At 52.0% G+C, this 27,498-nt stretch overlaps 1 protein-coding gene across 3 annotated transcripts in view; it reads left to right on the top strand.

The window, feature by feature from the left end:
• RPH3AL (rabphilin 3A like (without C2 domains)) overlaps positions 1-26,232 on the top strand; it is a 136,206-nt gene extending 109,974 nt beyond the window's left edge. For all 3 annotated transcript variants that reach the window (XM_080826096.1, XM_080826098.1, XM_080826097.1), the window contains 4 exons: positions 2,435-2,609; positions 21,381-21,494; positions 23,838-23,981; positions 25,059-26,232. In XM_080826096.1, the coding sequence (XP_080682222.1) occupies positions 2,435-2,609; positions 21,381-21,494; positions 23,838-23,981; positions 25,059-25,093 (468 nt within the window). In that variant the 3' untranslated portion in view covers positions 25,094-26,232. The remainder of the gene's footprint in view (positions 1-2,434; positions 2,610-21,380; positions 21,495-23,837; positions 23,982-25,058) is intronic.
• The last annotated feature ends 1,266 nt before the right edge of the window (positions 26,233-27,498 follow it).

Raw genomic sequence — 27,498 nt, 5'->3', positions numbered from 1 at the left:
CTAAACTTAGACACATGCCTTGACCCAGCAGATCCTCCCCCAGGGTGTTTTGGTTCTACCCATTATGGGTGTAAGGCCATAACGGACACCTGACTGATGTGTTTGCAAAGATGATCGGTGCAGTGCTGTTCACAAGAGTGAAACTTTGGAAACCAGGTAAATGTCTATCAGTGGAAGGCTGGTTTAATTAGGTTTCATAAATCCAAACTTTGAAGCCATGTAAAAGGGGTAGTGGAGACACAGAACAGCTGCTCTGATGCAGGGTTAGGTGGGAGGCACACACGGTGCATCTACATGATCCTTCAGAACAAATTGTGTACATGCCTGGGGCATACAGTTGGTTCTTGAGGGCTTGCTCCATTCGGTCCCCCTGAGGCCCAGCCCATGTTGGGGGGCAGGAGGCCGGAGTGCTCAGGGGAGGGCAGGCAAGGCAGAGGCAGAGTGAGCCCCTCGCTGGCCACCTGTGGCCTCTTGGGCTTGGGCCTGTGTTCTCAGGAACCAAGGAGCAGCTCCACCGAGACAGGGTGGACTTGGCAGCCACTGCTTGAGCCCCTTCGCTCTGCCTATACAGCAGCTCCCTCCCCTCAAGGCACCCAGTCTGCAGGACACTCAGTCCCTGATGAGGTCTGCCCTTCTGAGGCTTTACTCACCACTTAGCCACACTTAGTGAGCATCTACTTTGCATCTGTAAACCGTTGGGATGAGACTCTGGGGCCTCCACTGTGGAACAGAGGCCAGTAGAATGAGGGCTGGCCTTGGGCAAGTTGCTTAAGTTGTTGGAGCCTCAATTTTCCCATCTGGAAAGTGGGGATAGTAACAGAGCTTCTTCAAAGAACTTACCACCAGATGCCTCTGGCAGTGGGGAGGAGACTTTAATTTTGTACCACGTCAATTTTAGACTATGTGTACACGCTGTCAATTCAAATAAATACTTACTGTAGGAGGGCCGTGAGAGGATCAGAAAGCGTTTTTTAAAGGGGGCTCCACGGGCATTCATCCTACCAGATGGATTCTATGTTATTCAAGAGCCACACGAAAGCAGACCCATCTGCAAGGGTACCTGGGAGGGAGGGGTGAGTGATTCGAGCCAGGGACGGGTTGGGACTCAGTGACCCCAGGCCTAGCACTCTGGAGCATAAGGAGATGACTCATGATAGCTGAGTGATTTCAGTGCTGCACAGTTAGGTGCTGAGTCTGTGCAGACCAATTCCCCGGGTTGAGCTTCTCTAGGAAAACCTGTTGAGTAGATTCCAAGTGGGAAGCACTGTATGTTCTTTGGCTCTGTTGGAGAACCCTATGTACTTTGGTATCTTAAAGGCTCTGAGAAATCCTGCAGTAATGCTTTGTTTAACCTAGTGCTTCCCAAGTGTACATGATTAGGAACTTCTTTTTTTTTTTGTCCAGCCTGTGTTAACAACCCATAGAACTAAGGTACAGAGGAGGCTTGGGGATTAGGAAACTCTGTCCTAGAGAAAATCAGGGCAGCCTCTGGCCTTCTGATTTTAAATTCTCTCTTCTGAGGGGCGCGTGGGTGGTTAGTTAAGCGTCCAACTCTTGATTTTGGCTCAGGTCATGATCTCAGGGTTGTGAGACGGAGCCCACTGTGGAGCTTGCTTAAGAGTCTCTCTCTCCTCTCCCTCTACCCCTCCCCCCTCCCTCTCCAATAAATAAATTACTCGGGAACTTGGTCCACTGGTTTTAGGATTTCCTTGTCTATCAGATGAGAGGAAGAGGGTAGCATTGACGGCCATAAGCATCACATCTTCTGGTGACGTCTTACATTCATTCCAGAGTCTGGTCCTCCTGGCTGCCCTGTGAGACAGGCACTCTTCCTACATTCCACCTCCTGGTGATGAAACTGGGAATCTGGAAGGTCCATGTGTCCCTCTCTCACAGCGGCCCGGTGACAGATCCAAGGTTTGGACCCCAGCCGTCTGCTCTTAATCGCCAAAGTCTTCTCTGAGAAGGTCACGTTCCTTCACACTCTCCCCCTTCTCTTACTGAATACCCTGAACGTATATCCTTCGGTGGAAAAGAGATCAGGGAGTACTTGGCATTTCTTGAAGTAGGCATGGAGAGTTCGATGACCGTATCTCCGTGCTGCTAGGAATTCTAACCTGGGACTCTCTGAGATTGGGGCCCTTCCTGCACTGGCACAGAGAGCGCCTCATCCCCGGGGAGCTCCCCAGGACAGCTTCCAGTATTGCACCGTCCCCCAGCCTGGCTCTTCTCTGAGCTTCCTGCCACTCGCTCTGCCCCAGAGCCTTGAGGGAAGGGGCAGAGCGGGGGAATACAGGTAGCATATGGAGCACCTTCTGGGCGCCCACAGCACAGAGCCCTTTCCAACAGGAGAGGAGGGCGGGCCAGTGTGGGAGCGCAGTACAGGGAGGGCTGCCCTGCGTCACTTGCTCTAAGCAGATGTCACCCCTGCCAGGTCTGGAAGAGGTCGGGGGCCTGGTTCTACAAAGGGCTCCCCAAGTACATCCTGCCGCTGAAGACCCCTGGCCGGGCCGATGACCCCCACTTCCGACCTCTGCCCATGGAGCCCACCGAGCAAAAGCCCAGAAGCACTGAGATTAGTCGTGTCTACACGTGGGCCCGAGGGAGAGGTAAGTCCCCTTTGCCGCCTGTCCCAAGATAGCAGCTGTCACAATCCTGCCGTCAGCCAGCTGGGCAGTGCCACGCACCAGGCCGGTATCTGCCACACCTGCATGGGGCTCATCCTGGCACATCGTCCCTCCCTGGGCCCTCAGCTTGCCACCCACACCCACGTGGGCAGCTGGACCTTAGCACAGGGATCGCTTGGAGCAGGGGGTCCATTGGGGGGCCATTTCACAAACAAAGGCTCCTTTGGGGCTAGGGATGCTGTGAGCGCTATGGATCTTCGCAGGAACATGATACCTACTGAGGTTTCTCGCAAAGTATGAAAATGCAGCTTTCCAAAGCTGGCCTGTACCATCTCTTCTTGGCGCTTCTGTTACATCTCAGGAAGGGAGGACTCCTGGCTTCCCTGGTACTAATGAGCAAGATGACTGTGCCCAGGGCCCTCTGGGTCATGTGGAAGCTGCACTGCTGTGGCAGCCGGCCAGGTGGCCGCCGTCGGAAGGGAGCCCAGCCCCACTGGTGGTCACAGTACCTGGTATGGTAGACGGCCCTCCCCAGTTTGCAGGATGCTTTAATGTTCGTGGTCTTCATTTTTAAAATTCCCGGTCTCACATCAGGCTCCAGAGGTGATCAGGGTGGGTATTTAAGCCCTGTTTTAGAGACGTGTAGCCTGAGGCCCAGAGAAGAGGTTGCACTTACTGAGCTGCTGTATGGCTGAGATGGGACCAAAAGGCCGGGTCTTATCCTCTGGGCCCTCACTCCTTCTGGCCTAAAGTGTCCAAGTTTAGGGTCCGCGTAGACGTGGCAGCTGTTTTTGTGGGGCTCTTAAAGATCTTTGTGTTTGGTTTAAGAACTGGCATCTATCTATATATCATTTGGGCTTTTTTTCCCTTGTTGCAAAATTAAGGTGTGTTTATTACAAAATGTTGAAGGCTGCCAAGTGATATCCTGTGGAAAGTAAACGTCAGCTGTAGGTCAGCCTGTCCAGCCATAACTGGCATTAACAGCAGGGCCTCTGTTCTCCTGAAACCCTCTCTTAGGCATCCCCCGCCTCTTTGTCCAGAAGGCCTTCCTCGAAAATTCTGCTGGCCTCTGTTTGCACTTCTCCTTCCCACAAGTTCGCCATCACTGCCGCAGCAAAACCCTTGTAGGGACCGTGGGCAAGAGCAAGGGTCCCCTGGGCAGGCGGGCAGGGGCACAGGCTGCATGGGACTGGCCTCAGGGAGGAGCCTGGAATGGGGTTTTCTGGAGAAGTGGCTCCCTCCTCCACTCGGTCCCTTTTCCACACTCCAGCTGAGGCTTCCTCCTGCCCCTGCCCTGTTAGGGGCACACCTGTGTCCCTTGGGGTGATGGAGGAGTTACAGCTGGGGAGACAGAATGTTGTTCTGAGTGGGCCCCAGGGGCCCTCACTGCCCTGTGTGCTCAGCATCCATGCAGGGCACACGTTCATACACACTCATGTGCTCACACACACCCCTGGGATCGACAGGGCCTCCTTCCCCGCAGTCATGCAGACACAGATGGCCTTTTGATGATGCGGGTGAGGAGGCCAGCGGCCCACACACACACAGGTGGCATGGTTTATTAACTGAGTTTGCACTGTGGCCAGGCCGGACCATGTGGAGGTCCTCCAGGTGAACTTGGGCTCCGTCTGCAGACCGGGTCAGAAGCTTCCAGGGTTCTAAGCATCTCCTCAGGTTGTGGTCTCAGGGTTGTGGGATCAAGCGGGGAGTCTGCTTCTTCCTCTCCCTCTGCACCCCCAACCCAGCTCATGTGTCCTCTCTCTCTTGCTCTTGCTCTGTCTCTTAAATAACCAAATAAAATCTTTAAAAAAAAAAAAATGCTGCTCCTGGCATCAGATGCTTTCTCTTCTCTTCCCCTACCCCTGTTCCTCTATATCTCTCTCCCTCTCTCTCCCCCCCAAATACATATATAAATCTTAAAAATGGTACCTGTTTGGTGTTTGCTACAGTAGCACATACACTAAAAATTACCTGTTTGAACCCATTCCCCATTTTTTATTAAGTGGTTTATTTTCTCGTATCGATTTGTTAGGTGCTGCTTGTATGTTAGGGATGGTAGATGGCTGGCAGATGCTTTCCTCCTTGACTTTCCATTTTGTTTGACCTTGGTCTTTACTCATAGTATTTTGCCATTCAAAACCTGTTTCTTCTCATTTTTGTGAAGTCAGGTATGTCTTTTGTTGGCTTTGTGTTTTCTAGGTTTCCTGTCTTGCTTCAAAATGTCTTCCTCTCCAAGGTTAAAAACAAATGTATGCTAAATTAAAAATTTAATATGAGAATAAAAGGAAATTGCTTAAATATGATACAACTACCAAGGAAGAAAAAAAATCCAATACCAAATATTACATTCACTGATAAAGAACCGAAGCCATGCTCTATCAAAATGCAAATCAAGAATAACCCTATGGGGGTACCTGGGTGGCTCAGTCAGTTAATTGTCTGCCTTTGGCTCAGGTCATGATCCTGGAGTCCCAGGATCAAGCCCCAAAGTCAGGCTCCCTGCTCAGTGGGAGTCTCCTTTTCCCTCTGCCCTTCACCCTGCTCATGCCCTCTCTTGCTCTCTTTTAAAAAATAAACAAACAAAAAAAAACAGACATCAGTTGACAGTGTTTTGTAGTATTTAACTAATGAAATAAGGCAAGAAAATAATCTGTTGCTATTGGAGAAGAGAAAAAATTATATTATTTGCAGATGATATGACTGTATGCTAAGAAAACCCAAGAGAGCCTGCTAAGGCAACCCATTGGGATTAATAAGACAATTTGGGAACTGACAGGATGCAAAGTAAATCGATAGTTTACACACCAAAAAAAAATTGATAGTTTTACTCTCTGCTAATTAGAAGGAACAATGGGGAAATTCACTCATAATTGCAGCAAAAATTATAAAATACCTAGAAGTGAAGCTGAAAAGCAATTATAGGTTCAACTTGAAGAAAATTATAGAACTTTATTACAGGACAAAAAAAAAGCAAGAGACAAACAGAGGCAGACAAAGATCTGGAGCCCTTCAAATTAATAAATGTAATAATTCCTATCTGATTTCCCAGTGGAGTTTTTAGGAAGGAACAGATTCAGACTTTTCTCTTATCCACTGGATAAACGAAACATGGCTTAATCATACAGTGGAATATTATTCAGCCTTAAAAAAGGAATGGGCTGCTGACATAGGCTACACCATGGATGAACCGTGCACACTGTCTGCTAAGTGAAAGATGCCAGAGACAAAGGTCATACAGTTGTATCACTCTGATTATATGAAATGTTCAGAACAGGCAAACCCATGGGGCACCTGGGTGGCTCAGTCAGTTAAATGTCTGCCTTCAGGTCAGGTCATGATCCCAGGGTCCTTGGGATCGAGTCCCAAGATGAGCTCCCTGTTCAGTGGGGTGTCTTGCTTCTCCCTCTCCCACTCCCCCTGCTTGTGCTCTCTTGCTCACTTTCTCCCTCTCAAATAAATAAATAAAATCTTAAAAAAAAAAAAAAAAAAGAACAGGCAAATCCATGGAAACAGAATGTAGATTCATGATTGCCAGGACCAGGGAGCTGGGGGGAAGGGGGAAGGATTGCTAATGGGTACAGAGAACATGTGATAAAGATATTCTGGAACTGAATAGTGGTGCTGGTTGCACGACTTAATGAATATACTAAAAACCATGGAATCATACACTTCCAAAGGGTGAATTTGATGGTATATGAGTTATATTTCATTTTAACATAATGTTTTGGGTTTTTTTTTAAGATTTTATTTTATTTATTTGACAGAGATCACAAGTAGGCAGAGAGACAGGCAGGGGGAGTGGGAAGCAGGCTCCCGGCTAAGCAGGGAGCCCAATGTGGGGCTCGATCCCAGGACCCTGGGATCATGACCTGAACTGAAGACAGAGGCTCTAACACACTGAGCCACCTAGGCACCCCCAAAATATTTTGGGGTTTTTTTTAAGAATGGCAAGGTAGTAGAAGGAGCTGCTTACTCTTAAAGCTTACTATAAAATTACTATAATCAAATAGAAATAGTAAAGTATTGGCATCAGAATAAATAGAATATTTATTTATAGGATAAATAGGTAAGTAGAACAGAATAGGGAAATAATAGACCTAAGGATGTATGGAAGCTGAACATAGGTAGTTTTTCATTTCAGTGGGAAAATAACAGGTTTATGTAACAACCAGAATTAGCATAATTAGATTTCCACCCATTCCATGTGTATTCAGAAACATGCCACAGAAAGATTAAAGATCTAAATGTTAGGAGCGCCTGGGTGGTGCAGTCGGCTGGGCGTCCGACTCTTGATTTCGGCTCAGGTCATGAGCTCAGGGCCGTGAGATTGAGCCCGGTTGTTGGGCTCCTTGCCGGGCATGGAGCCTGCTTAAGATTATCTTTTCCTCTGCCCCTCCCACCCCTCCCTCAAAAAAAAAAAAAAAAAAAGTTAAAAATAACACAAAGAGGGCACCTGGGTGGCTCAGTGGGTTAAGCCTCTGCCTTCAGCTCAGGTCATGATCTCAGGGTCCTGGAATCGAGCCCTGCATCGGGCTCTCTGCTCAGCCGGGAGCCTGCTCCCCCCACCTCTCTTCCTGCCTCTCTGCCTGCCTGTAATCTCTCTCTCTCTCTTTCAAATAAATAAAATCTTAAAAAAAAAATAACACAAAGAATATATTAGAAAAGATCCAAGATATTTTTTTCTGCTGTGTTATATCAAAAGAGCTGGTGACGCTCCAGCTCTTGCAGAACAGGTTGGCTGACTACCTGAGTTTACTTCTCTCGCCCTTTTCTGTACCGTGGGTGTTGATTTGGGGCAAGGATTTGCCCGCAGACCACTAGGCGAGCCTTCTGTAAGCTTGCTTATAGCAGGTCATTCATTCTTTCCCCAGGATGGAGGAAGGAACAGAGTGACCTGAGTGGCCTTGGGTCTGACCTGTGTGTCTCTGGGAGAGGTCCACCTTCCCACCTAAACAATCTAATCTTTTTTTTTTAATGTTTTTATTTATTTGATGCTGAGACAGAGTGACAGAGATAGAGAGCACAAGCAGGGAGGAGAGAGAGAAGCTGCTCCCTGATGACTGGGGAATCCCGACACGGGGCTCGATCCCAGGACGCTGGGATCATGACCTGAGCTGAAGGCAGTAGCTTAACCCACTGAGCCACCCAGGTGCCCTGCACCTGGTAGATCTAAATGGAGTGTGTGCTCCACACTGCTTTTCAGTGGCAGATCATTGCTCCCCGTTCATGGCAGTAATGACTAATGCCAGCTTTTGCACACTCCTGGGTCTCTGCTCCCCTGTGAAAAAAAGGTGTAAAATGTGGAGCCAGTACTATGGGTTCTTGGGTCTTAATCCCTTTGGAGCTTGTCCCACCTCTTTAGCAGACTTCTTTCCTTTGAGGTGGAGTCTCACCCGTGGGCTATGTACAAAGATATTTGCTGGCAGTAGGGGTGGCCGATACCATATTAACCTGGCATATCTGGATAATAAGAGATTATCTGTTTTGTCATATGCTAGAAAGTTTAGGGAAGGCACCTGCAGCTGTGGTTCAGCAGCTCAGTGATGTCAGGACAGGTGTCTTTATAATTCTTGCTCTTTTCCTCATGGTCACAAGATGGTTGCAGCAGCTCCAGCCATCACTATAAAGAATGGAAGAAAGTTAAAAGGGGATGCTGAAAAATCAAGCCTTTAACTTCTGCAGCCTTGCATTATGATAGAAGCAGGCAGTGGGGAGGAGGGCTTGTCTTGGATACTAGATGAACCTAATTCCCTACAAGAGCTAGAGAGAGAGCTGAATTTATCTGAGTGAAGTCATTACATCTGGAAATTATTCTCAGATAGGATTTTGTGCTTCTCTCCCTCCAGTGACAAGGATCCTTAACATGATGGGGCTTCTTTTCTTCAGCCCCCAGTGCTCTGACTGGAGGCAACATTGGGCAACATTGCCCTGTCTACTCGATGGTTGGCCTGCCCCAACTGGCCCAGCTGTGGCTGAGCTCCTGAAACTGGGGGCCTGAAGCCCTGAGTCTAGAGTACATACACTGTTTGAAGGGCATTCTAGGATGTGTCTGCTTTTCTCAGATGGGAACCAGAGAGCTGGGATCCCTTGGAGACCAACCTCAGCTTGGTAAGGCTTTGCCGTGTTGGCCTTTCCCTGGAGCCTGGGGCTGGGCAGGTGGGAGGGGACTAAAGCCTTCATCACTGCTCTGTGGCCTGACCGGATTAGGGAGGCCTTTTCATTTTGCCTTCCACCACAGACCCAGAAAGCCCTACCCAAGTGTACAGATACCCATTTCCTCCCCACTCCTCCTCAGAGATAGCACAGAAGCCACGGTAGGCCAGAAGGTCCCTGGCTGAGGCACAGGAAGGTCTCTAGAGTTCCCATAGCTGTGGGGCAAGTGCACTTTCCCATCTCTGCTGAGCTGGTGTCACTGTCCCTCTGCAGGGCCTTCCCATGTCCTGCCCTCTGGCAGCCCCGTGAGCAGAGCAGGGGCTCCCTGGAAGGATTTGAACAGATTTACACGCTGGGTGATTCAAGGTCTGTTCCAGAAAAATACTTCAAGGTTTTGGATTTGTTCCAGTTGGATCGTTTTGAGAAAAATAGAGGGGTTTCATTATCGCTTCCTTGGTTCACTAAATTTTAAACACTTTTTAAAAAATCCTCAACTGTGGTTCTGATTGCAGTCCAGGGAAAGCAAGTATCAGGATTGTTTGGGTTGAGCAGTCTGGTTCAGGTCAGGCTACAAATGTTTACCCTGGGCCAGCCTTGCTGAATGACCCCCGGCTAACCCACCTCCACCCCCGACACCACCATGTCCAGTACACTGGGCGCCGCATTGGCAGCAGCCAGAGCTCTGCAACTCATGGTCATTATCTCATCAGATGCTCAGACAGCCCGTGGGGCAGCTTCAGGATAGACGAGGAGAGGGAGGCTGTCCTACACACTTGCAGCCAAGAGGCTTCTGAATCACAGGCCATTCCTCTCCCCTCTGGGTTCAGCATAGAGTAAACCGTTGCCCAAATCACCATGCGCAGTGGCTGTCCCCTTTCAGTTTTGGCAAGAGGATTTTTGGTTGGCAGGAATGGAGACCACCAAGGCCAGCTCAAGTGCAGGGGTTGCTGCCAGGCTGCTGGGAAGGGTCTTCCGGAAGCAGAGGAGACAAGGCTTGCAAGACCTGTGGGGTGGAGGAGTATGGTAACAGCTGCTTCTCGGGTCAGCTCCATCCCCTGCATCTGGCATGCCCTTCCTCTGGCTGCACTTATGACCCCACATCTGCACTCAGGAAGGAGGTGGTTGGCCCAACTCATTCCTACTCAGGCTGTCCTTTTCACTTCTAGCCCGTATCCCATCAGATGGCATGGCTACTTAGGGCTGCTTTCCCTTAAAGCAGGGCTGGGACAGCACAGGGGGAAATTTGTATCTCTTGCGTAGTAGCCACAGAATTGGATGTTTTGGGTCTGACATGGTAGTGAGTTCCCTGTCACTTGGAGCATTCAAACAGAGGCTGGCTATTATAGGGAGGATACTGTGCTTTAGAAACTGAGGGAGATTTAATACAGACTTGTTACTGTGTGTCCAGAGTTTGCCCCCATACTGTGATCAGGGCTGGGGAGATGGGAATACATGCTATGGCCCAAGATGGAGAAATCCACATGGCCCACGAAAGCTTGGAACCACAGACCTCTGTCTCGTTAGTGCAGAGCTGCAGCCAACAGAGCTAATCAGCAGTTCGGTGGCAGCCGTTTTTCCATCAAACCCATATGCTGTTTCCTGACTTCTTAACGCAGCATGCTATTTATACCAGTAGATCCATTCATTCTTAATGAGCCACGGTTGTGGATTGTAAAATGTTTTATTTTCATACAGGATTGCTCACTGCCCAGAGCCAGCTGTTGCTATGCCACCTTCCTTCTTTCTCTGTTCCTAAGAAATTAGCATTTTGGAAGCTCCTTGGAGTGCTCAGCTGCCCTCTCCCACTCCCTACTCACCACCCCCCCAAACATGTCCCCAGCCAGGCTCTGGACTTGCCATTTCTGTCACGGTGGATCAAACATGGCACATGAACTCCCTGCAGCCTTCGGAGCAGCTGGGAGGGTGTGTTCCGTGCAGGGGGCCAGGCTGGCTGAGGCTTGAAGAAGGAGGCAGAGGATGGCAGAGCAGGAGGGCTTCCATGTTGGGAAGTGGATGCCATCTGTCCTCTGAGGGTTGGACATTTGCCGGTGTTTGAGGTTGCAACTCGATCTGGCTCACTGGTTTAAGTTCACTGACAACTTTTTTAAATGTGAAGAATTCTTATTATTTGAAAAGATATGGAATTCTGGCTGTTTTGGACATCAGAAAGTCTGCTGACCGCCCCCTCCCTGGACAAATTGGACAGGCTAAGACAGATTCCCTCTTCACACTGGGCATGCTTTCTTGGGTTTGCCGAAGTCCCCACCCCTCCTTGTTGTCTCTTGCCACTCTGATCACCACCCTTCCAGCGTTATTAAGAAGAAACTGAAATAGTTCTTGTTTCCACATCCTTATTGAAAAGAGAGAGCCTAGGAATTAGACCAACAGGAACATCTGTTGCAACAAAAACGGGCACACTGCTTTGCGGAAATAAATACTCATATCCAGAAAGATGATAAATATATCAAAATAAATATCATGCCCAGCCCACCTCACCCACTGACACTGCCAGCTGACTTGTGGAAAGCAGAGCTTGACCGCATCACATCTGTGCCTCCCCACCCCCAATCCTGGCCCCAGGCTAGGGAAATTAGTTTTTGGAAGTCTTTCTTCCTCTCTGGGCTCGGGTTGCCCCAGGAGTAGGATGGAGATGAGGGGGCCGGGACAGTCTGTTGTCTTCCAGCTTTGGTATCTTACAGTTCCAAATCCAAGGGAAGGAAACTTTCTGGAGAAATTTCTGGCAGGTGGTGAAGGAGCTCACAGATCTTACGCTGAGGCTGCCCCTCCCGCAGAGACCAGCCCCATCTCAGCACTGGCCCTGCCCTCCCTGTGCGGGCACACACAAACACACATGCGCAGGCGCGCAGGATCCCGGGAGCTTTAGAGAAGAGGCTGGAGACACTGTCTTCTGAGTGTCTGAGAGGGCGTCAGGCGTCCCTCACTGCAACCCGTAAACGCCTGACTCAGGTCTGCGTGGTGCAGGTCAGCTGTTTGGGTCCAGAAGACAAATAAACGAGAAAGGGTCATAGTGCTGTGTGGAGCTCCCCCCAGCCCTTTGGGGAGCTAGATGCCTTCCTTCTCCACAGGCAGGGGAATACCAGGGGGTTGGCGCTCAGCTGGCAGTCTTCCTGTGTGGCTGCCATTCCTGCACGCTCTGAGGGCCTGGGGACTGTTTGCCTGTAGGTCTGTGCAGGTGAAAGAGGCCAGCCTCGGGCCACGGTGCTGAGCGGCCAGATAAAACCAGCAAGGATGGTCGCTGCCAAGGCTTGCTTGCATGGTTTCTTACCGCAGCCTGTGCCAGGCGGGGGGCATTCCTTGTTTTGTGGAATCCCCTGACAACTGGGGCAGGGTGAGCTGTGTACTACTGTGGTCCCATGTTACAGTAGGGCACCAAGAGGTCAGATAATCTCAATGTGGACAGAAAGATGCCCTCCGCATTTAGGAAACTCTACCCTTTCCCTAAATCTCAGGGAAGTAGAGGCCCGGCCACCTTTTTTTGTGGCTGTTTTCAAAGAGAATCCCATGCATACTAATTTGTCCTGACCTTCAGAGCCCTTGGTGAAGCCAAACGCTAGCCCAATGCCAGTGGGTGGGAATGGGGGGGGCTTCTCTGGAACAGAACCCCGAAACTTCAGTGAACTGTGGGCTCCCACTGCTGCACCCCACCCCTGCCCCAGCAGCACCCCCTGCCTTTCCTGGGCATCCTCCTTTGCTTGGGGATTGACTTCCCAAGAGCAGAAGGCCCTCATTAGCCACACCACAGAGGTCAGGGGCATGGCTCTCCATTCTTGTTTGTCCAAGCCCAGTGACAGCCTCAGTTGATTGGATGATTCCAGCTCCAAGGCAAGGTCTTGGACCTCCTTGTCCCCACTCCCACCCCATCTGAGCCAACCCCGGGGAAGCAGCCCCCACAGCCAGCCTCTGGCTTCTGTTAATGGATGTATGCTGAACTTCCACTTGGGGGGCCTGGGCGGGGCTCTGCCCTGTGCCTGAAGCACACCCTCTCCAGCCACTCACCTGTGTCACTGTGGAAACCTACAATTCAATTCTGCCCACTCTAGATTTCTCAGCCTCTAGGAACCTGGGTGACGTGAATAAACCCAGGCCTTCCTGCCCTGTCCGTCACCAGTAAAGCCCAAGGAGATAGCTGTGCCATCATAGGTGAAGTCCGGCCTGGCACATAGGCTGAGCTGATTCCCCACTGCTGGCCCAGGAGCCGCAGCAAGGATAGGAGAGTCCATCTACCTAGATTTCCATATAGGACAGGGGGGCCAGGCCTCTCCCGCCTCACTTGCTTCTGGGTCCACCTGGGGTTCAGGTAGACCTGGCAGCCCATCCCCCACACTCAGGCTCTGAGCACAGACCCCATGCCAAGAAGGCTGGACCCTGAGGGAACGGGACAGAGAGGCCTGGGGAAAGAGAGAGACACAGACCCAAAGACAGATGGGCAGAGATGCTGAAAGATGAGACTGGAGAGTGAGAACCTGACCAAAAACAGAAGAACCAAGAAAAAAAAAACCAGGAAGACCCAGAACACAAAGACACACAAGACATGTAAGACAGGAAAGAAAGATAAGAGAAGCAAAGGCAGAGAGAGATTTTTTTAAAACATCAGCAAAAAAGGAGGCCCAAAGAGACAAAAGACAAAAGCCCAGAGACCCATAGAGACAGAAGGAGAGAGAGAGAGAGCCCTGGTAAGGATATAGAAGCAAGGCACATTTTGCATCCCAGCAAAGGCAGGAGATATTCATTCACTGTTTCATCTGTGCTGTAAATCAGCAGCAATAACCCGCCAGAGAGAAATAGTGAAGAGCACACCCAAGCCAGGCCTCACCTCTAAGTGCCTGAGCCTGAAACCTTTCTGTTGAGCCAGCGGGGCTGTCCAGGCCCCAGAGAAGCCCACCACCTGGCCTTTGCCTTTCCTGTTCTCTGTCAGGGATGCAAGACATACCCTAGCCCCAGCATTTCTGTCCCAGCGTTTGTGTCTAAACTCTGCCTGGTTTTAAATTCCACCTCTTCCAAGAAGCCTTCCCTGACTTCCCTTCTCCTTGAACACTCTGCCTCCGAGGAGAGTATCATGTTCACTCTGGAGGAAGCTGTTCTTACCTTCCATCCTCCCCCTCCCATTCTATCTGGAGCTCCTCCACTAAGGGCAGGACCACAGGATTTCAGTGCTGGCGACCACATCACTATGACTTGAGGATTTGTCTTCATTATCCAGTGCCTCCTGTCTGTCTGTGAGCCCAAAGAAAGGAGTTAATTAAAATCAACACTGAAGGAACAAGCAAGCACAGGAAACTCTCCACTCCCCAATTCTCAGTTCCCAGCTTGGTCTGTGCTATCCCTACTGATGTCCCTGGTGGCACCCCAGACGGGAGACTGAGGAAGAAGGCCTCCCTGAGTGCCATATGCTCACCCCGCTCTCTGAGGTTGTCCTGTGATATTTCCACCTCACAGATGAGGAAACGAAGCTCAGGGCAGTCAGGGAGCTGGCAAGCAAAGGTCACAGATCTCCTGACTCTGGGGTCTGGGAGAGAGGGAGGTGGGCTCTGTCCTCTCTGGCTTCCCAGGATCCATCCCTATGAGGCCAGGTTCCCCTGGCCTTGGATTTGAAAGAAGAGCAGACTGTGTGTGAACAGTGCCTCAGGCCCGCCACCCATCATCTCCTGCCCAGGGCCTACCCACCCCATGTTTGCGACAACCAGCCTCTGACCCCCTCTCTCCCCATCTGTCTGTCCCTGGCTCAGGCTGAGGCCACCAGCAGCCTGGCTTGGCCCACCTGAGTGTCCTTCAAGAGGGAGGAGGCTATGAGGAGGCGCCTGCTGGGTCCACCCCTTCTGGAACTGGAGCTGGCTCATCACCACCTTGCTGACCACCATCCAGTCCTACTGTCTGTATTCACTGCTGCCGTCCTCTCCTGGGGAGGTTTTTCCAGGAAGCGGGCTGGTATTTCCTGCGTGTCTACTTGACCCAGAGCTCAGTGCTGGGGGCCGAGGAAAGGAGGCAGATGCGGATTTTGAGACGGGGCCCTGACCTCAAGCAGTTCCTGGTACAGTTGGGGGAATCAATTCATAGGAAAAGAAATGCAATGCCGGGCAGTGTCTGAGGGGCCTGGAGAGCTGCCCCAGCAGTCATGGGGAGAGTGAGGAAGGGCCTGTCTCCCATTTCCCTTTCCCCCACTTTTCAATAGAGGCACAATTTGGCTGGGCTTCTGGGGGATGAACTGGAATTGAATTTTTAAAAATATTTACAGGCCTGCATAGCTTGTTGAACTTGCAGTGCCTTTTGTCCTACTCAATCTTATTTCCTCGGGGTTGCTCTTGTCTCTGTTTCACAGAGGTGAAGATTGAGGCTCAGGGAGATGAAGGTCTTTGCCCAGGAGTGTCCAAGGCAGGGCCAGGACTCAAGCCTGGATGTGGGGAGGGAGCTAGAAGTCTGTCACTCACATCACAGTGCCTGCCTCTGACAGTTTCTCTGGAGAGAAACCCAGAAAGTGTGCGTTGGGAAGACAGAGGAGGAGCTGGCTGGCCTTGAGGGGAGGACTCCTGGGGGAGCAGAGCACCGAGGGCAAGGGCAGACTGGGGGGTGCCCTGCCTGCTGGGAGGGGAGGAAAGAGCAGAGGTCTCAGAAGGAACTAGGCCTGGGCTCAAATCCTAGCCCAGCCTGCAAATGGCCTCTGAAACATCTCGTCCCTCTGTCACAACCTAGGAATCCACATCCCCCTCCCCCAGAGAAGGTGAGTCCACCCCTGTGAGGTTGGTCCTGGCACCAAACACAGTGAGGCCAGTCCTGCAGCAGGTGGTGTGGGCCTTGAGTTCCAGAAGAGTCCCTCAAGCAAAAGGCCCCTACCATGTGCCAGACGCTGCCTGTGTTACCATGTGAATGCTCACAAGAAAGCCAGAAAAGGACCCAGCAGAACCAGTGCCCCTTCACCAGCCCATACCTCCCCTCTGCGACCACCAGACAGAGCCCCAGACTTGGGACGCCCCTCAGTGGGATTTCAGGCTGCAGGCCCCGCCCTCTTGGCAGGAGATACAGCTTCTCGCCTGTCCCAGTGGGGATAGTCCTGCTGCTGCCCTCTGCAGCCTGGTAGGCAGGGTAAGGCTAATTGGGGACGTCTATGCATTCCCCGGGGCCTTCTCATCTTCCCTTTACATTAAAAAAAAATTATTTTGGTTTTAGTATGCAAAATTTTCCACCATCTGCTTTGCCTTGGCAGAATGTTTGCTGAAAATATCTCTCTTCCTCTCTAATTCCCATCATTTCTGGGGGCTTTGGAAGCCTCCAAGTGGAACCGCAGCAGCTCGCTAGTGCCTCCCAGGCTCACGGGCTGCTCTTGTGCCAGCAGGCGGATGTTGTGGCCCAGAAGTCACATCTCCCCACCTCTCAGCCGGAGAGGGGCCCTGGGGGTCCTCCACCAAAGAAACACAGCCGACCTGAGGTTGAATCCTAGGGTTCAGACTGAATAGCTGTCCAGGTTGGTCTCTTTGTGTGTGATAAAGCCTGAGAAATGCCCAGGGCCACAAAGAGAGGGGGTGGCCGAGAAGAGCCAGGAACTACGTCCCCCCGAATCCCAGTGCAGTGCTTGGAGGTCAAGCGGCCAGCATCCTGCCTGTCGCCTGGACCATCCCAGGCAAGGTGTCTTCACAGGACAGCAGCTGCTCCATGTGTCCTTTGAGGCAGTCAGGAAAGACTTTCCAAAAGGGAAGACTTCCCCCCACCTTCGTGTACCAAAACTCTGAGTTTCCATGGTGACAGTCAAATTGCAAATCCATCCAAGAGTGAGCCGGGCGGGGGGGGGGAAGAAAGCTGGCCTGTCCCCAGAGAAGCTAGCCACTGCTAAGGATGAGAGCTGAGCAGAGTGGGGCAGCCCTTCTGGGGCATGATGGGAAAATCTCAGGGATGCCAGCTCCCCCAGCAGAGGGTCCTGGGTCTAGGGCCGCTGGGGTGGGGGAGGCCCTTCTTCCTCCCTGCCTTCTGGCAGAGCCCAGGTGAGTCCATTTGGTGACTCCTCCTTCTCCTTGGGCAGATGAGTGGGACCATCTTGTCCCTCGTGCTTTCCCATCTTCGATCTGAGAAATCAGGCGTGGGCTGAACACAAGCACTCATCACCAAGCCATCTTAGACTGTCTTGGGGGAATTAGAAGGGAAAAATCAGCCTTCAGACACACAGAGTGTTCTGTTGAGGATGGAAGAGCAAGGGCCAAAAGATTTATGAGCCTAAAAGCTTCTTTAATAGACCTGGAAGATTTACAATCACAGCTGCCATGCGGCGAGAAAGGTGGCAATCGGCAATCGAATGGCAGATTAGCCAAGATTTAGGTTTTATGGAGACAGTCAGAGGGGGAGGAGGAAGAAAAACTTCTTCCCCTGCTGCAGGAGGAATGTTGGGGTAAATAGTGTTTGCACTGGGTCCTGTCCAGGTACATTCTCAGCAGTGTCTTCTTGGTGTGTTTGTTTCTCACCGACAGTAAATGCCAAGGCCAGGTGTGGACACTACTAGCTTCCTTCGGTTTCTTTCTTTCAAGTAGAGTTTATTACAGTGGATTAGAATGGGATTGGGTTTGCACTACCAAGACCTCTAAGCTGAGGTCTGGCCCCAGTTCAGAGTTCCAGACACAATGAGCCAGGGAGGCATGGCCTAGGGGGGTGAGTCTTGTCGATTGGCTGGTTGTCTGCCCTGTGACACCTTTGGAGGTCAGTTGTCATCTGGAACTGTTTCCCCTTTCCATGGCTATGGGCATTTGGGTTCTGTAAAAGGAGGCAAAGAACAAATCAACCGCCTAACTTGCCTAGCTTGAGGAGGACTTATTTTTTTATAGAACTTGAACAACCTAGGCACATGGGACTAGGCAACATGGTGCCCAAACCCGGCCTCCAAGCTTGGGATGCTTGGGACAAGACCCACCCCTCACAACAAAAGCTGCTCCCCTGGTATAACACGAGACCGTCTTCTTGCAATTTAAGCTCACTCTGGGACCTGCGTGACCCAACACTGCATGTGCAGATGACGGGCCAGGGAGGAGGGTGAAGGAGCAGGTTAAAATGGGATTGCCACCAAAACCTGAGTCCCTGAGACACCCTCTCCCATTGTCTCCTTTGAAGCTCTTGGTATTTTGCTCCCTTGGTCACCTGCACAGTAGCACCCAAGGATCCTGGCCTTGTTTCAACACTGGAGAGCTGCCTGTCCCCCCTGCCCCAGCCCCAGGCTAACTACCCTCTGGCCCCAGAATTATGAAGATTGACCATAAGGGAGACAGAGCATTTCAAGTCAGGAAGAATGACTACATTATGCATAAGCAGAGACTCAGGGAGTCTATTTGGAAATCAATCCCAGCTCTTCTCAGGGACTCCCCTCTGCTTAACAGGCTGCCAGTCCCCCTTCTATTGGGAGGACACCACCCTCCCTGATTTCTTTGCAGCTGCCCCAAGGGAGGGAGACCCAGGGAGCTTCTCTCAGCCTCCTGCCCACCTCCCACTCCCTTTGTCCAGGGACCCCCAGGGCAGATGCCTCATCTGTCACTGAGTGAGACAAAGATACGTCAATGCTTACAAAACCAACACCCGTGAGGTTCCGTAGATGGAGTCATGATCAAAGACACCCCATCTGGGACCTGCAAAGCAGCTGCAGAATAAATCAGGCCTTTGCACTTCTCAAGTACTATAAAGGGGCATATGGACCTCCAGCCCCTCTGAATCCCAAGCTACATCACAAAAGCCCGCAAAGCCAAACCAGAACTCTTTTTCTCGGGAAGGCCAGGAGGGAAAGAGAGCAGAAAAGGCAAAAATCCTTGAGCAGCTAGAGGAAGGAAAAGCTGGGAACAGTCACGTTAACATCACTGTTGTCCCACCCACGTGGGTCAGGCTGTGCGCAAGAAGTGTGCCAGCCTCATTCACCAGTGCACTTTGGCCCCTGCCCCCCAGGAGCCCGGCAGTCTGCTGGGGGAAGCACATGCACGCACGCACACACACACACACACGCATGCACGCTGAAAGCAGACAATGGCTGTAGCAGAATGCCTAGAGCATTCAGCCAGCCAGGCGCAGGTGAGAGGGAAGGCTCCCTGGAGGAGATAGGCACCTGGCTGGCTCAGTCGGTACAGCGTGGGACTCTTGACCTTGGGGTTGTAAGTTCAAGCCCAGCATTGGGTGTGGAGATTACTAAAAGAACAGATTAGTAAACGAAAACTACCCAGGAGAAGAGGCAGGGGCAGGGAATTCTGAGCAGTAGGAAGTGAGTTGCTGGAGGAGGTACTAACCGGCAGTTTGGTAAGAACCCAGTCGTGTGGAGAAGCCTGAGTAAGATTGGGCAGGATGGGGGCGCCTGGGTAGCTCAGTCGTTAAGCGTCTGCCTTTGGCTTAGGTCATGATCTGGGGGCCTGGGATCGAGCCCTGCATTGGGCTCCCTGTTCAGCAGGGAGTCTCCCTCTCTCTCTGCTGCTCCTCAGCTCATGCTCTGTCTCTTTCTTTTTAATAAATAAATACGATCTTAAAGAATGAAAGGGTAGGCTAGGATGTACGTGTTAGCTGGAGCATTCCGCTCTGTGCCAAGAGAGGTGCCCACAGGTGGGGTCCCGGTGGGAAGCGAGTGAAGGAGGCCGGACTGGAGACACGGAGGTTTGGAGCTAAGCAGGCGACCATGGTGAGGAGGCCACTGGTTGGAGAACCACTCAGGAGGCAAAGCGGGCAGAATGTGGGGATGGGGAGAGGAAAGAGTCAAGCAGTCATCAGGACTTCTTCCCAAAGCACCTGTGTACCAGACGCTCTGCCAAGGCCGCACGGGGTAGAGAATCTCCTAGAGCTGGAATGGTTGGCCAGCTCCATCCCTCTGGTTGCCAGATTCAGTGACCTGTGACTCCCTTTGCTGAAGGCACAAAGGCTTTCCAGAAGGCCCTAGAAGCTCCATGGCCTGGGTCCTGCTGCGGCTGCTCCTGTACCCCAGGGGATTTCCCTGCCTGACCACTGTCCTTCCTGCAGGATGCTGACGCTGGCTCAGTGTTTTCCCCTGCACACGGCTCCACAGGGGGCCTGGCCCATCACATGAAGCCTCTCAGCAACCCTGGGCATAGACTGACTTGATTTCCGATCTCGTCGCCCACCCCGCCCCATGGGTCTCTGGGGCTCGGAGCTGTTGGGCAGTCGTGCTCTCTGGGCAGCTGACACTGTGCCGGGCAGAGTGCCCAGCCTCTCCTCCCTTCCTTCTGGACCCAGCATGTTGCCCTCCCCGGCAAGGCACATGGACTCACACGCCATCCACCGAGTCAGTGCCCCGTGAGAGTGGTTTACCCATGACCCCAGACCTTCTGTGCTGTGTGGTAGTTGGTATGAGGATGACATCACCTAATTAAATGTTACGTAAACTGCTGGAAAGAGCCAGGAAAAGACAGAGTTGTTTCATTAAAACCAGGACTTCCGAAAGTCTTCAGAGAAGCGACGTGCTTAAAAAAGCTATTGAATCAGGTGTGGGCAGGACAACTGTAAAAAGCAGGAGAAAGAAATGGAAAAACAGAGAAGGATCCTGCACTCATCCCGCTTTGCTAATGTCTCTAAGCTGTGCTCCAGTGTAGAGACCCCGTGCCTGGGGAGCACAGACACCGCCATAGAGACACAGCTTAGACACAAAAGACCCTGTGGGCCCGATCTCAAAGCAGCCCCCAATCCCTCCATCAAAAGATGGGTGAATGGGTATACATTTCTATGCTTAAAATTAAAATAGAATGTTTAATCTATGAATATATCCGGTATTATGACTCCCACTGTTGATCCACTGGCCAAATGTGGTGCCATATAGTCAGAAAAGAAGGTTTCTACCACAGCAGGTGTTTGCTGGGAGAGCTCCCTCTCCTCCCCTCTCCTGGGACTCCAGCCCCATCAGCCTGGCTCCCGTCTGTGTTCACAAGACCCCACTGTACATTCCTGGATGAACTGGGACGAGTGCCCAGGGCTGCCGGCTCCCAGTTCATTTCTCCCAGTAAAATCAGAGTGGTTGCAGACACAGAGGGGTAGAGCCATTCTGCCAGGGGAGTGACCCCAGCCCTCCCACTTAGCACCTTGGGCAAGTGCCTTGGCTTCCTCACCTGCAAGCCCCGTGTTCGGGGTTGTCCAGAAGCTTGAGTGAGCCAGCGGATGTCAAGTGCCTGGAGTGCTCTATAAGGGTTGGCGAGGACCGGATATTTTGTACCTGTAACACAGCCTCAGCGCAAGGTAGAGGGGCGTGGCCTTACACCCTCAGTGTGGCCAGGTGCACGTCTCAGAGCAGTTGTGCCTGCAACCCAAGGGGATAATCGGCTCCTACCAGAGCAAGAGGCTCCCGAGTCTGCCAGTGGGACAGGGTCACCTGTGGAGACGGCCAGCTGTAGGGGGGTAAGCCTGAGGCCCAGCCTCTTCACACCAGCACTCACCTCTTTGGCTGACAGAACGGAGTTCCCTGCCATTCCGCTCCCCAGGCCACTGTTTCTGTATCCCAAACACAAGGACCAGCCAAGGTTCCATGCGAGTTTGTCCCGGCAGAAGGGAGGCCTGCCCCAAGCCCTCTGTCTGATGTGCCTACTGGATTGACCAGGAAGGGTAACCTCTCATGCTGGTGTCTGTTCTTTCCAGTGGTTTCCAGTGACAGTGACAGTGACTCGGATCTCAGCGCCTCTAGCCTGGAGGACAGACTTCTTCTGACAGGGGTCAGGGAGCCCACAGGTGCCAAGCCCTGCGGGGAAGCAGGTAAGCAGAACAAGGACGCTGCTTGTTCCTGAAGCCCCTGGTGCCCATGGCATGGCTGTTTCCTCGGATCATGGCTGCCCAGCTGGTGTCTGCAGAACTGTTCTTGACAGGGGAGGAGGAGGGGGCCTGGGGCTGGGATGACCAGGAGCTAAGCATTAGCTTCTCTGCAGAGCGGGACAGAGAGGAGACCCAGATGGATTGGCAGGGGTGAAGGGAGGATGGCAGATCTAGCACACGTGCCTGCATACCTGGATTCCCCCCCAGGCTCCCGGCGAGCATCCCCATGGTGAGATTTTTTTATCTCGAGAGTGATGAGAGCTGTGAACATCAGGTAGAAAGTGCCTTGGTCTAGCTCGGCTCTGCCTTGAAACCACGGTGGGGTCCTGAATAATACATATCTTGACCTCTTGGGCCTCTGTCTCCCAGAGCATGTGGTCCCCAAAGTGTTTTCTGAGTTTGACCTCTCTGAGGTGGCCTCTATGACCTTGTCATATGAAAGAAAGTTAATGGAGCCTGGAGGCTAGTGCAGAGAAGACCTGGGGGCACACTTTTCTTTCCTTTAAACCCACAAAGGGCCTTTCTGGGAAAAGGACCAGGTCAGTTAGAGTTACTCCAGAGGGTAGAAAACTGGGGTATTTGAAAAACATTTCAGGGAGGCTGATTTTAATGCATAAGCAGAGAGCTTTATAATAACTGTCCCAAACTGAAAGGACATGCCTCAGGGTGTTGTCCTGGGACCAAGGTGGGGTGATCTGCCAGCGCCAATACGGAGGGAATTCCCGGTGGGGATGGCAGTTCAGGCTAGATCAGAGCCGGCAGATGCCTGGCATGCACACTTCCACTTCCGTTCCTATGCCCCTGGCAGACATTACTAGTCAATCTCAGGACTCTCCCACAGAGCCTGACATGGCCTCAGAAGCCTCCTCAGCACACTGTTCCAAGTGGTCATTACCGGTAGGTGGAGACCGCACAGGAGACGACACTAGTTTCTGGACTAGACGATCTCTGAGCCCTCTCAGGTTAAAGAGTCTAACTTAGAAGAGTGTGAAGGACACTCACCTGCCAGCCTTGGTTTCTGATGCAGATTTTATACGCCCCGCATCCCCCACCCCCCATAGAGCACTGAACCCTCCCTCACACCAGCTCTCAGCCATGACCAGGGGGGTGTGGCAGGTAGGAAGAGATGGAGCACAGAGTAGTATAGGCCTCACCTCTGTGCTCTCTGCTTGGCCATGAGATAACAGCCATACATAAGGGAAGAGTACTTAGTTAATAAAGGCAGCAATTAATAACACCACTGGGGGACCCCTGGGGGGCTCAGTCAGTTGGGCATCTGCCTTCCCTCAGCTCAGGTCATGATCCCAGAGTCTGGGGATCGAGTCCCACATCAGGCTCTCTGCTCAGCGGGGAGCCCGCTTCTCCCTCTCCCACTGCCCCTCCCTCAACATGTGTGCTTGCTGTCTTTTGCTCATGCTCTCTCTCTCTCTCTCAAATAAATAAACAGAGTCTAAAAAAAAAACAAAAATAAACACTGGGGGGTACCTGGCTGGGTCAGGCCATAGAACATGTGACTCCTGATCTCAGGGTCAAGTTCAAGCCCCATGTTGGTGTGGAGACTACTTAAATAAACAAACAAATAGACTTTTGAAAAATCCCATTGAGTTAGTGAATATGTACACCCTTTCCCCTCAATCAGTGAAGGCAGGAAAAACTCGTCATTGCTAGTTTTCATGCTGGTGACTTGTTCCTTGCTGAACCCACCTGAAGGCCTATGCAGTGACCTTTGTATATCCTGGACCAGCCAGTATTGGTCAGAGGGTAGGGTCTCCTGAGAACATGGCAGCCATGTGGGGCAGCAGGTAAGGGACTCTGAGCAGACAATCCCACAGACACCTAGCACAGTTCCAAATGAGAAGATTTTATTTTTTTTTAAGATTTTTTTTATTTTTATTTTTTATTTATTTGACCGAAAGAAATCACAACTAGGCAGAGAGACAGGCAGAGGCGGGGGGAAGCAGGCTTCCTGCCGAGCAGAGAGCCTGATGTGGGGCTTCGATCCCAGGACCCTGGGATCATGACCTGAGCCGAAGGCAGAGGCTTTAACCCACTGAGCCACCCAGGCACCTCGAGAAGATATTATTTTTTTATCTATTTTTAAGTAGACCGCGCTCAGCATGGAGCCCAACATGGGGCTTGAACTCATGACCGTGAGATTGAGACCTGAGCTGAGATCGAGTCAGACGCTCAACCGACTGAGCCACCCAGACACCCCAAAACTGAGATTTTAGATCAGCTCCTTATCAGGCTGAGATTATCCCCGTCTCAGTTCATGGTCCCTTGCAGGTGGCAGCATGGAGTCCCCCAAGATGGGGCCCCCCCGCCGGCCCAGCCCCCTCTCCGGGAGCCAGAGCAGCCTGGCCAGTGAGACTGGGACCAGCTCTGCAGACCCGCAGGGCACCCCACCCTGGCCAGACCCGAAGAGCCCCGGTGAGTACCAAGCCGCTCCTTCTAACGCACCCACTTCTCCCTTTTCTGCTTCCCCATGGTCCTCCTTCCTCATTCAGTCCACCCAAACCAGACAGTGCTAGGTGATGTTCGAAATTCTCTGTTCATTGAGCACTGTGCTGGGCACGGGGGGATCCGAGGTGAGCCAGACCCCTCTCCTGCCTGCAGTGAACCAACCCGGGCAATTTGGGAGCATCATGCAATGGGGGCAGGCAGTGTGAGGGACCTCGGTTCTGCCCCCAGTCGCCTTCAAGAAAGAAGCCCCAGCTGGACTTGGCACCTCTGGGCCAGGAGCTGTGGGCATGTGGCCCATGCATGGATCAGCCAGCAGCTGACCAACCCCCCCACCGCCCCGCCCAGTAGTGACTCTCCCACAGGCTGTGTGTGCTGGCAGTCCCCCCCCAACACCGGGAAGCCTTGTGGGAGCTCTCACCCGCTCCCTGTCTTCCCTCCTCCCTTTTCTCCTGCCTCGATGGTGCCAAGAAGCTACAGGCTAGAGCATTTAAGAGAGGCCACAAGTGAGCAGGTCTCTGGCGAGGGAGGCCCCGTGGCCATGTATGTGGAGTGTACCCTCTCCCCTCCTTCTCCTGAAATCCCCCGCAGAGGACAGTCTGGAATCAGCCACGTTTTAGTCCCAGCCGTGCCACCCACAGACACGTGAACCTGGGCAAACCATCAGCTTCAGCCATATGAAATTGCCTTTTTATAGATCAAAAATAGTCAGATGTTGGCATCGATATGACTCAACCTAATATTTGATCTCTCTGCACCCAGTTCCATTATTGCTAATGTGGGGACCATGCTGTGTTCCTCGTGGGGCTGGGGGTGGGTGGGTGAAATGCAAAATTCTCACGGAGTGGGTCCCCTAAGTAGGTCTTCAGCAGATAGCCAGTAAGGCTATCTGTGTGGCCCAGGGCATAGAAGGGGCCCCAGGGCTTGCGGAACAAGCTGGGGGAAGTTTTGTATTCCTACGCCATTCCCAAAGTTCAGGCTGTTGCTGGGGAGGGATCTGGCCTCTGCTCACCCTATAGTGGCCTTTTTTTCCCCTCTCCCCTAAAGGCAAAAGGCCTGCCTGGGCAATTCCCCGTTGCTGACACGACCTCCCAAGGCCCCGCCTGCCTGCCCCAGCAGAGACACGTTTGGTGCACGGAACAGACTTTGCAGTGGAGGAGTTGGAGAGAGAAAGCGAGCTGGGAGGGTCTGGTGAGCAGTCTGGAGCCCTCAGCTGGCCAGCCTTGTTGGACGTGACCTTTGACTCAACCAACCAGTGTTTGGGGGGCTGAGTCTCCTTACCCCCACTCAGTGCCTTTCTGCCCCCTTCTCCCCTAGGAGCCCTCCTCCCTCCCCCCCACCACAGCCATCCCACTCAGCCCTGACCTTTATTTATTGTCCTTCCCTTGCACCCTCCCCCAGTCTACCTCCATATTCATTTTAAGTTTGGTCTTGTCTTGGGGTGGGCCGGAAGGGCCTGCAGACCGGCCTTATGGGACCCTCCTGTATGCACTGCAGCAGGCACTGGCTGGGCTTTCTCCTATTAATGGAAGAAGAACCCAGCCCTGAACATTGCCCTTCAAAGCTGAGCTTGGGCCCTAGAGATGAGCAGTGGGTCCTAGAGGGTGCGGGGTGAGAGGCTTGCCCACCCTTCTGCCTCCCGAGGGCTCTGGAAGCAGGAGCAGCACCCTCCCTTGGTTCAAGATTGGCTCAGGAGCTGCTGTCGAATGCTGGCCCTTGCTTGGGTTTCTGGGGACCCCTCTGACGGCCCTAGGTTCTGCGTAGCCTCTCCCCAGCTCGTGGAGCCTGGAAGGGCTCTGGGGGTTACAGTGAATTCCCTCATTGAAGAGCAGCCTTCAGCTGCATCCCCAGCTGGGGGACAAGTCTCCCCTAAGCCTTTAATTCACTTCTCTTCAGTAGCTTCAGTTGGGCATGAAAAATAATTCAGAGGGTGAGCAAATGTTTCTGGAAAACCCTTCCCTAAAGACAGAACTTGAGAGAGAGAGAATGCGTGTGTGTGCGCGCGCGTGCGCGCATGTGTGTGTTGGTGTCATCTCTCCATCCGGCCACTCTCCCACTGCCCCATACTCCTGTTCCTTGAAGGGCCTTCTCTCCAGGCTCTCAGGCCCCCACCGTTAGCTTTTTTGCCCTTGCTGCTGGCAGATGGTAAAAAGACAGACTGTTTCCCTGTAACAAGTTATGCTTCAAAATTTGTAACAATAAAGATTAGAATTTGCATTGAGCCAGTGTGTTGACCCAAAGACCACAGTCACTTGTGTTTCTGAGATGCATTGATAGAGAAATGGATGGAAAAGAATGTAGCGTGTTGTTCGCAGTGAAAAGAATGAGTTCGATCTCTGTGTGGTAGAACTCACAACCCTCATGTTGAATGGAAAAACAAGGCCATTTCTGCTTAGAAAAAAATTTAAGTATACATACAAATAATCAAAATGAGTTGTATGAACTTTTTTTTAAAGCTTTTACTTATTTATTTGACAGAGACACACACACACACAGAGGGAACACAAGCAGGGGAAGTGGGAGAGGGAGAAGCAGATTCCTCGCTGAGCAGGGAGCCCCATGTGGGACTCAATCCTAGGACCCTGGGATCACAACCCGAGCCAAAGGCAGATGCTGAACAACTGAGCCATCCGGGTGCCCCAGAGTTATAAGAACTTCTGTGCACAGATGTGAAAATGCTTGTACAATGGACAGGGACTTGTGGTTCAATAGAGCAGACTGAACACATTTTATTTCTTCTTACCCCCAAAGCTCCACCAGGACGACCTAAAGGAATGAAGTGGCATAAATTACAAAGCCATAAAGGAGAGGAGAGGGATGGCTGCCTGCCATCCCTTCCCCAGCTCCCCAAAATGTCTCCAAGGAAGAAAGCAGCCATGAGCAAGCCCATTTGCTTTGCAGTATCTGCCAAATTCTCAGAACTCAGAGAGGCCAGGTGTCCCTAAGGTGAAAGTTAGGATGGGTATGAAAATAGTATTGTTGGGAAGACGTTAGATCCCCAAGTCCCTTCTCATAGCCCACATGGCCCTTTCCTAACCCTGGTAGACCCTAGGAGACCCAGGTTTACTGCTGGCCAAGGGTGCACTAGAAGGATTTGGGACTGGGGACCCCAAGCCCAGCCAAAGACTGGAGTGAGGCAGTGGTTAATGGAGAGACTCTCCATCCCCTTCCCCACTAACAGCTGGCTTATTCTCCATCCACCTGCCCCCAAGGCAAGATGTTATTCAGCCTGTCACTGGGGAATGAACTGAAAAGGTTGACAGATCCTAATGTTGGCGATTCCCCTTCTCTGCCCAGTCACCCCCCTGAGGCCCCTTGTACACAAGCCCCGCCCACATGTACAGTTTCTAGTAGCTTGGCTGTGTGGCCCTCAGTTGGAACAGCCAGAGGCGCCAACAGTTGACCAAAACCAACAAACCAAAAATAGAGATTCCAATACCCAGGAGAAAGGGGTCAGGGAACAACCCTCCAAAGATACTCACCCATA

This window comes from Martes martes (genome assembly GCF_963455335.1).
Source record: "Martes martes genome assembly, chromosome: 16".
NCBI lineage: Eukaryota > Metazoa > Chordata > Mammalia > Carnivora > Mustelidae > Martes > Martes martes.
The sequence above is the reverse complement of the archived record's forward strand: the minus strand, read 5'-3'. Positions and strand labels throughout refer to the sequence as shown.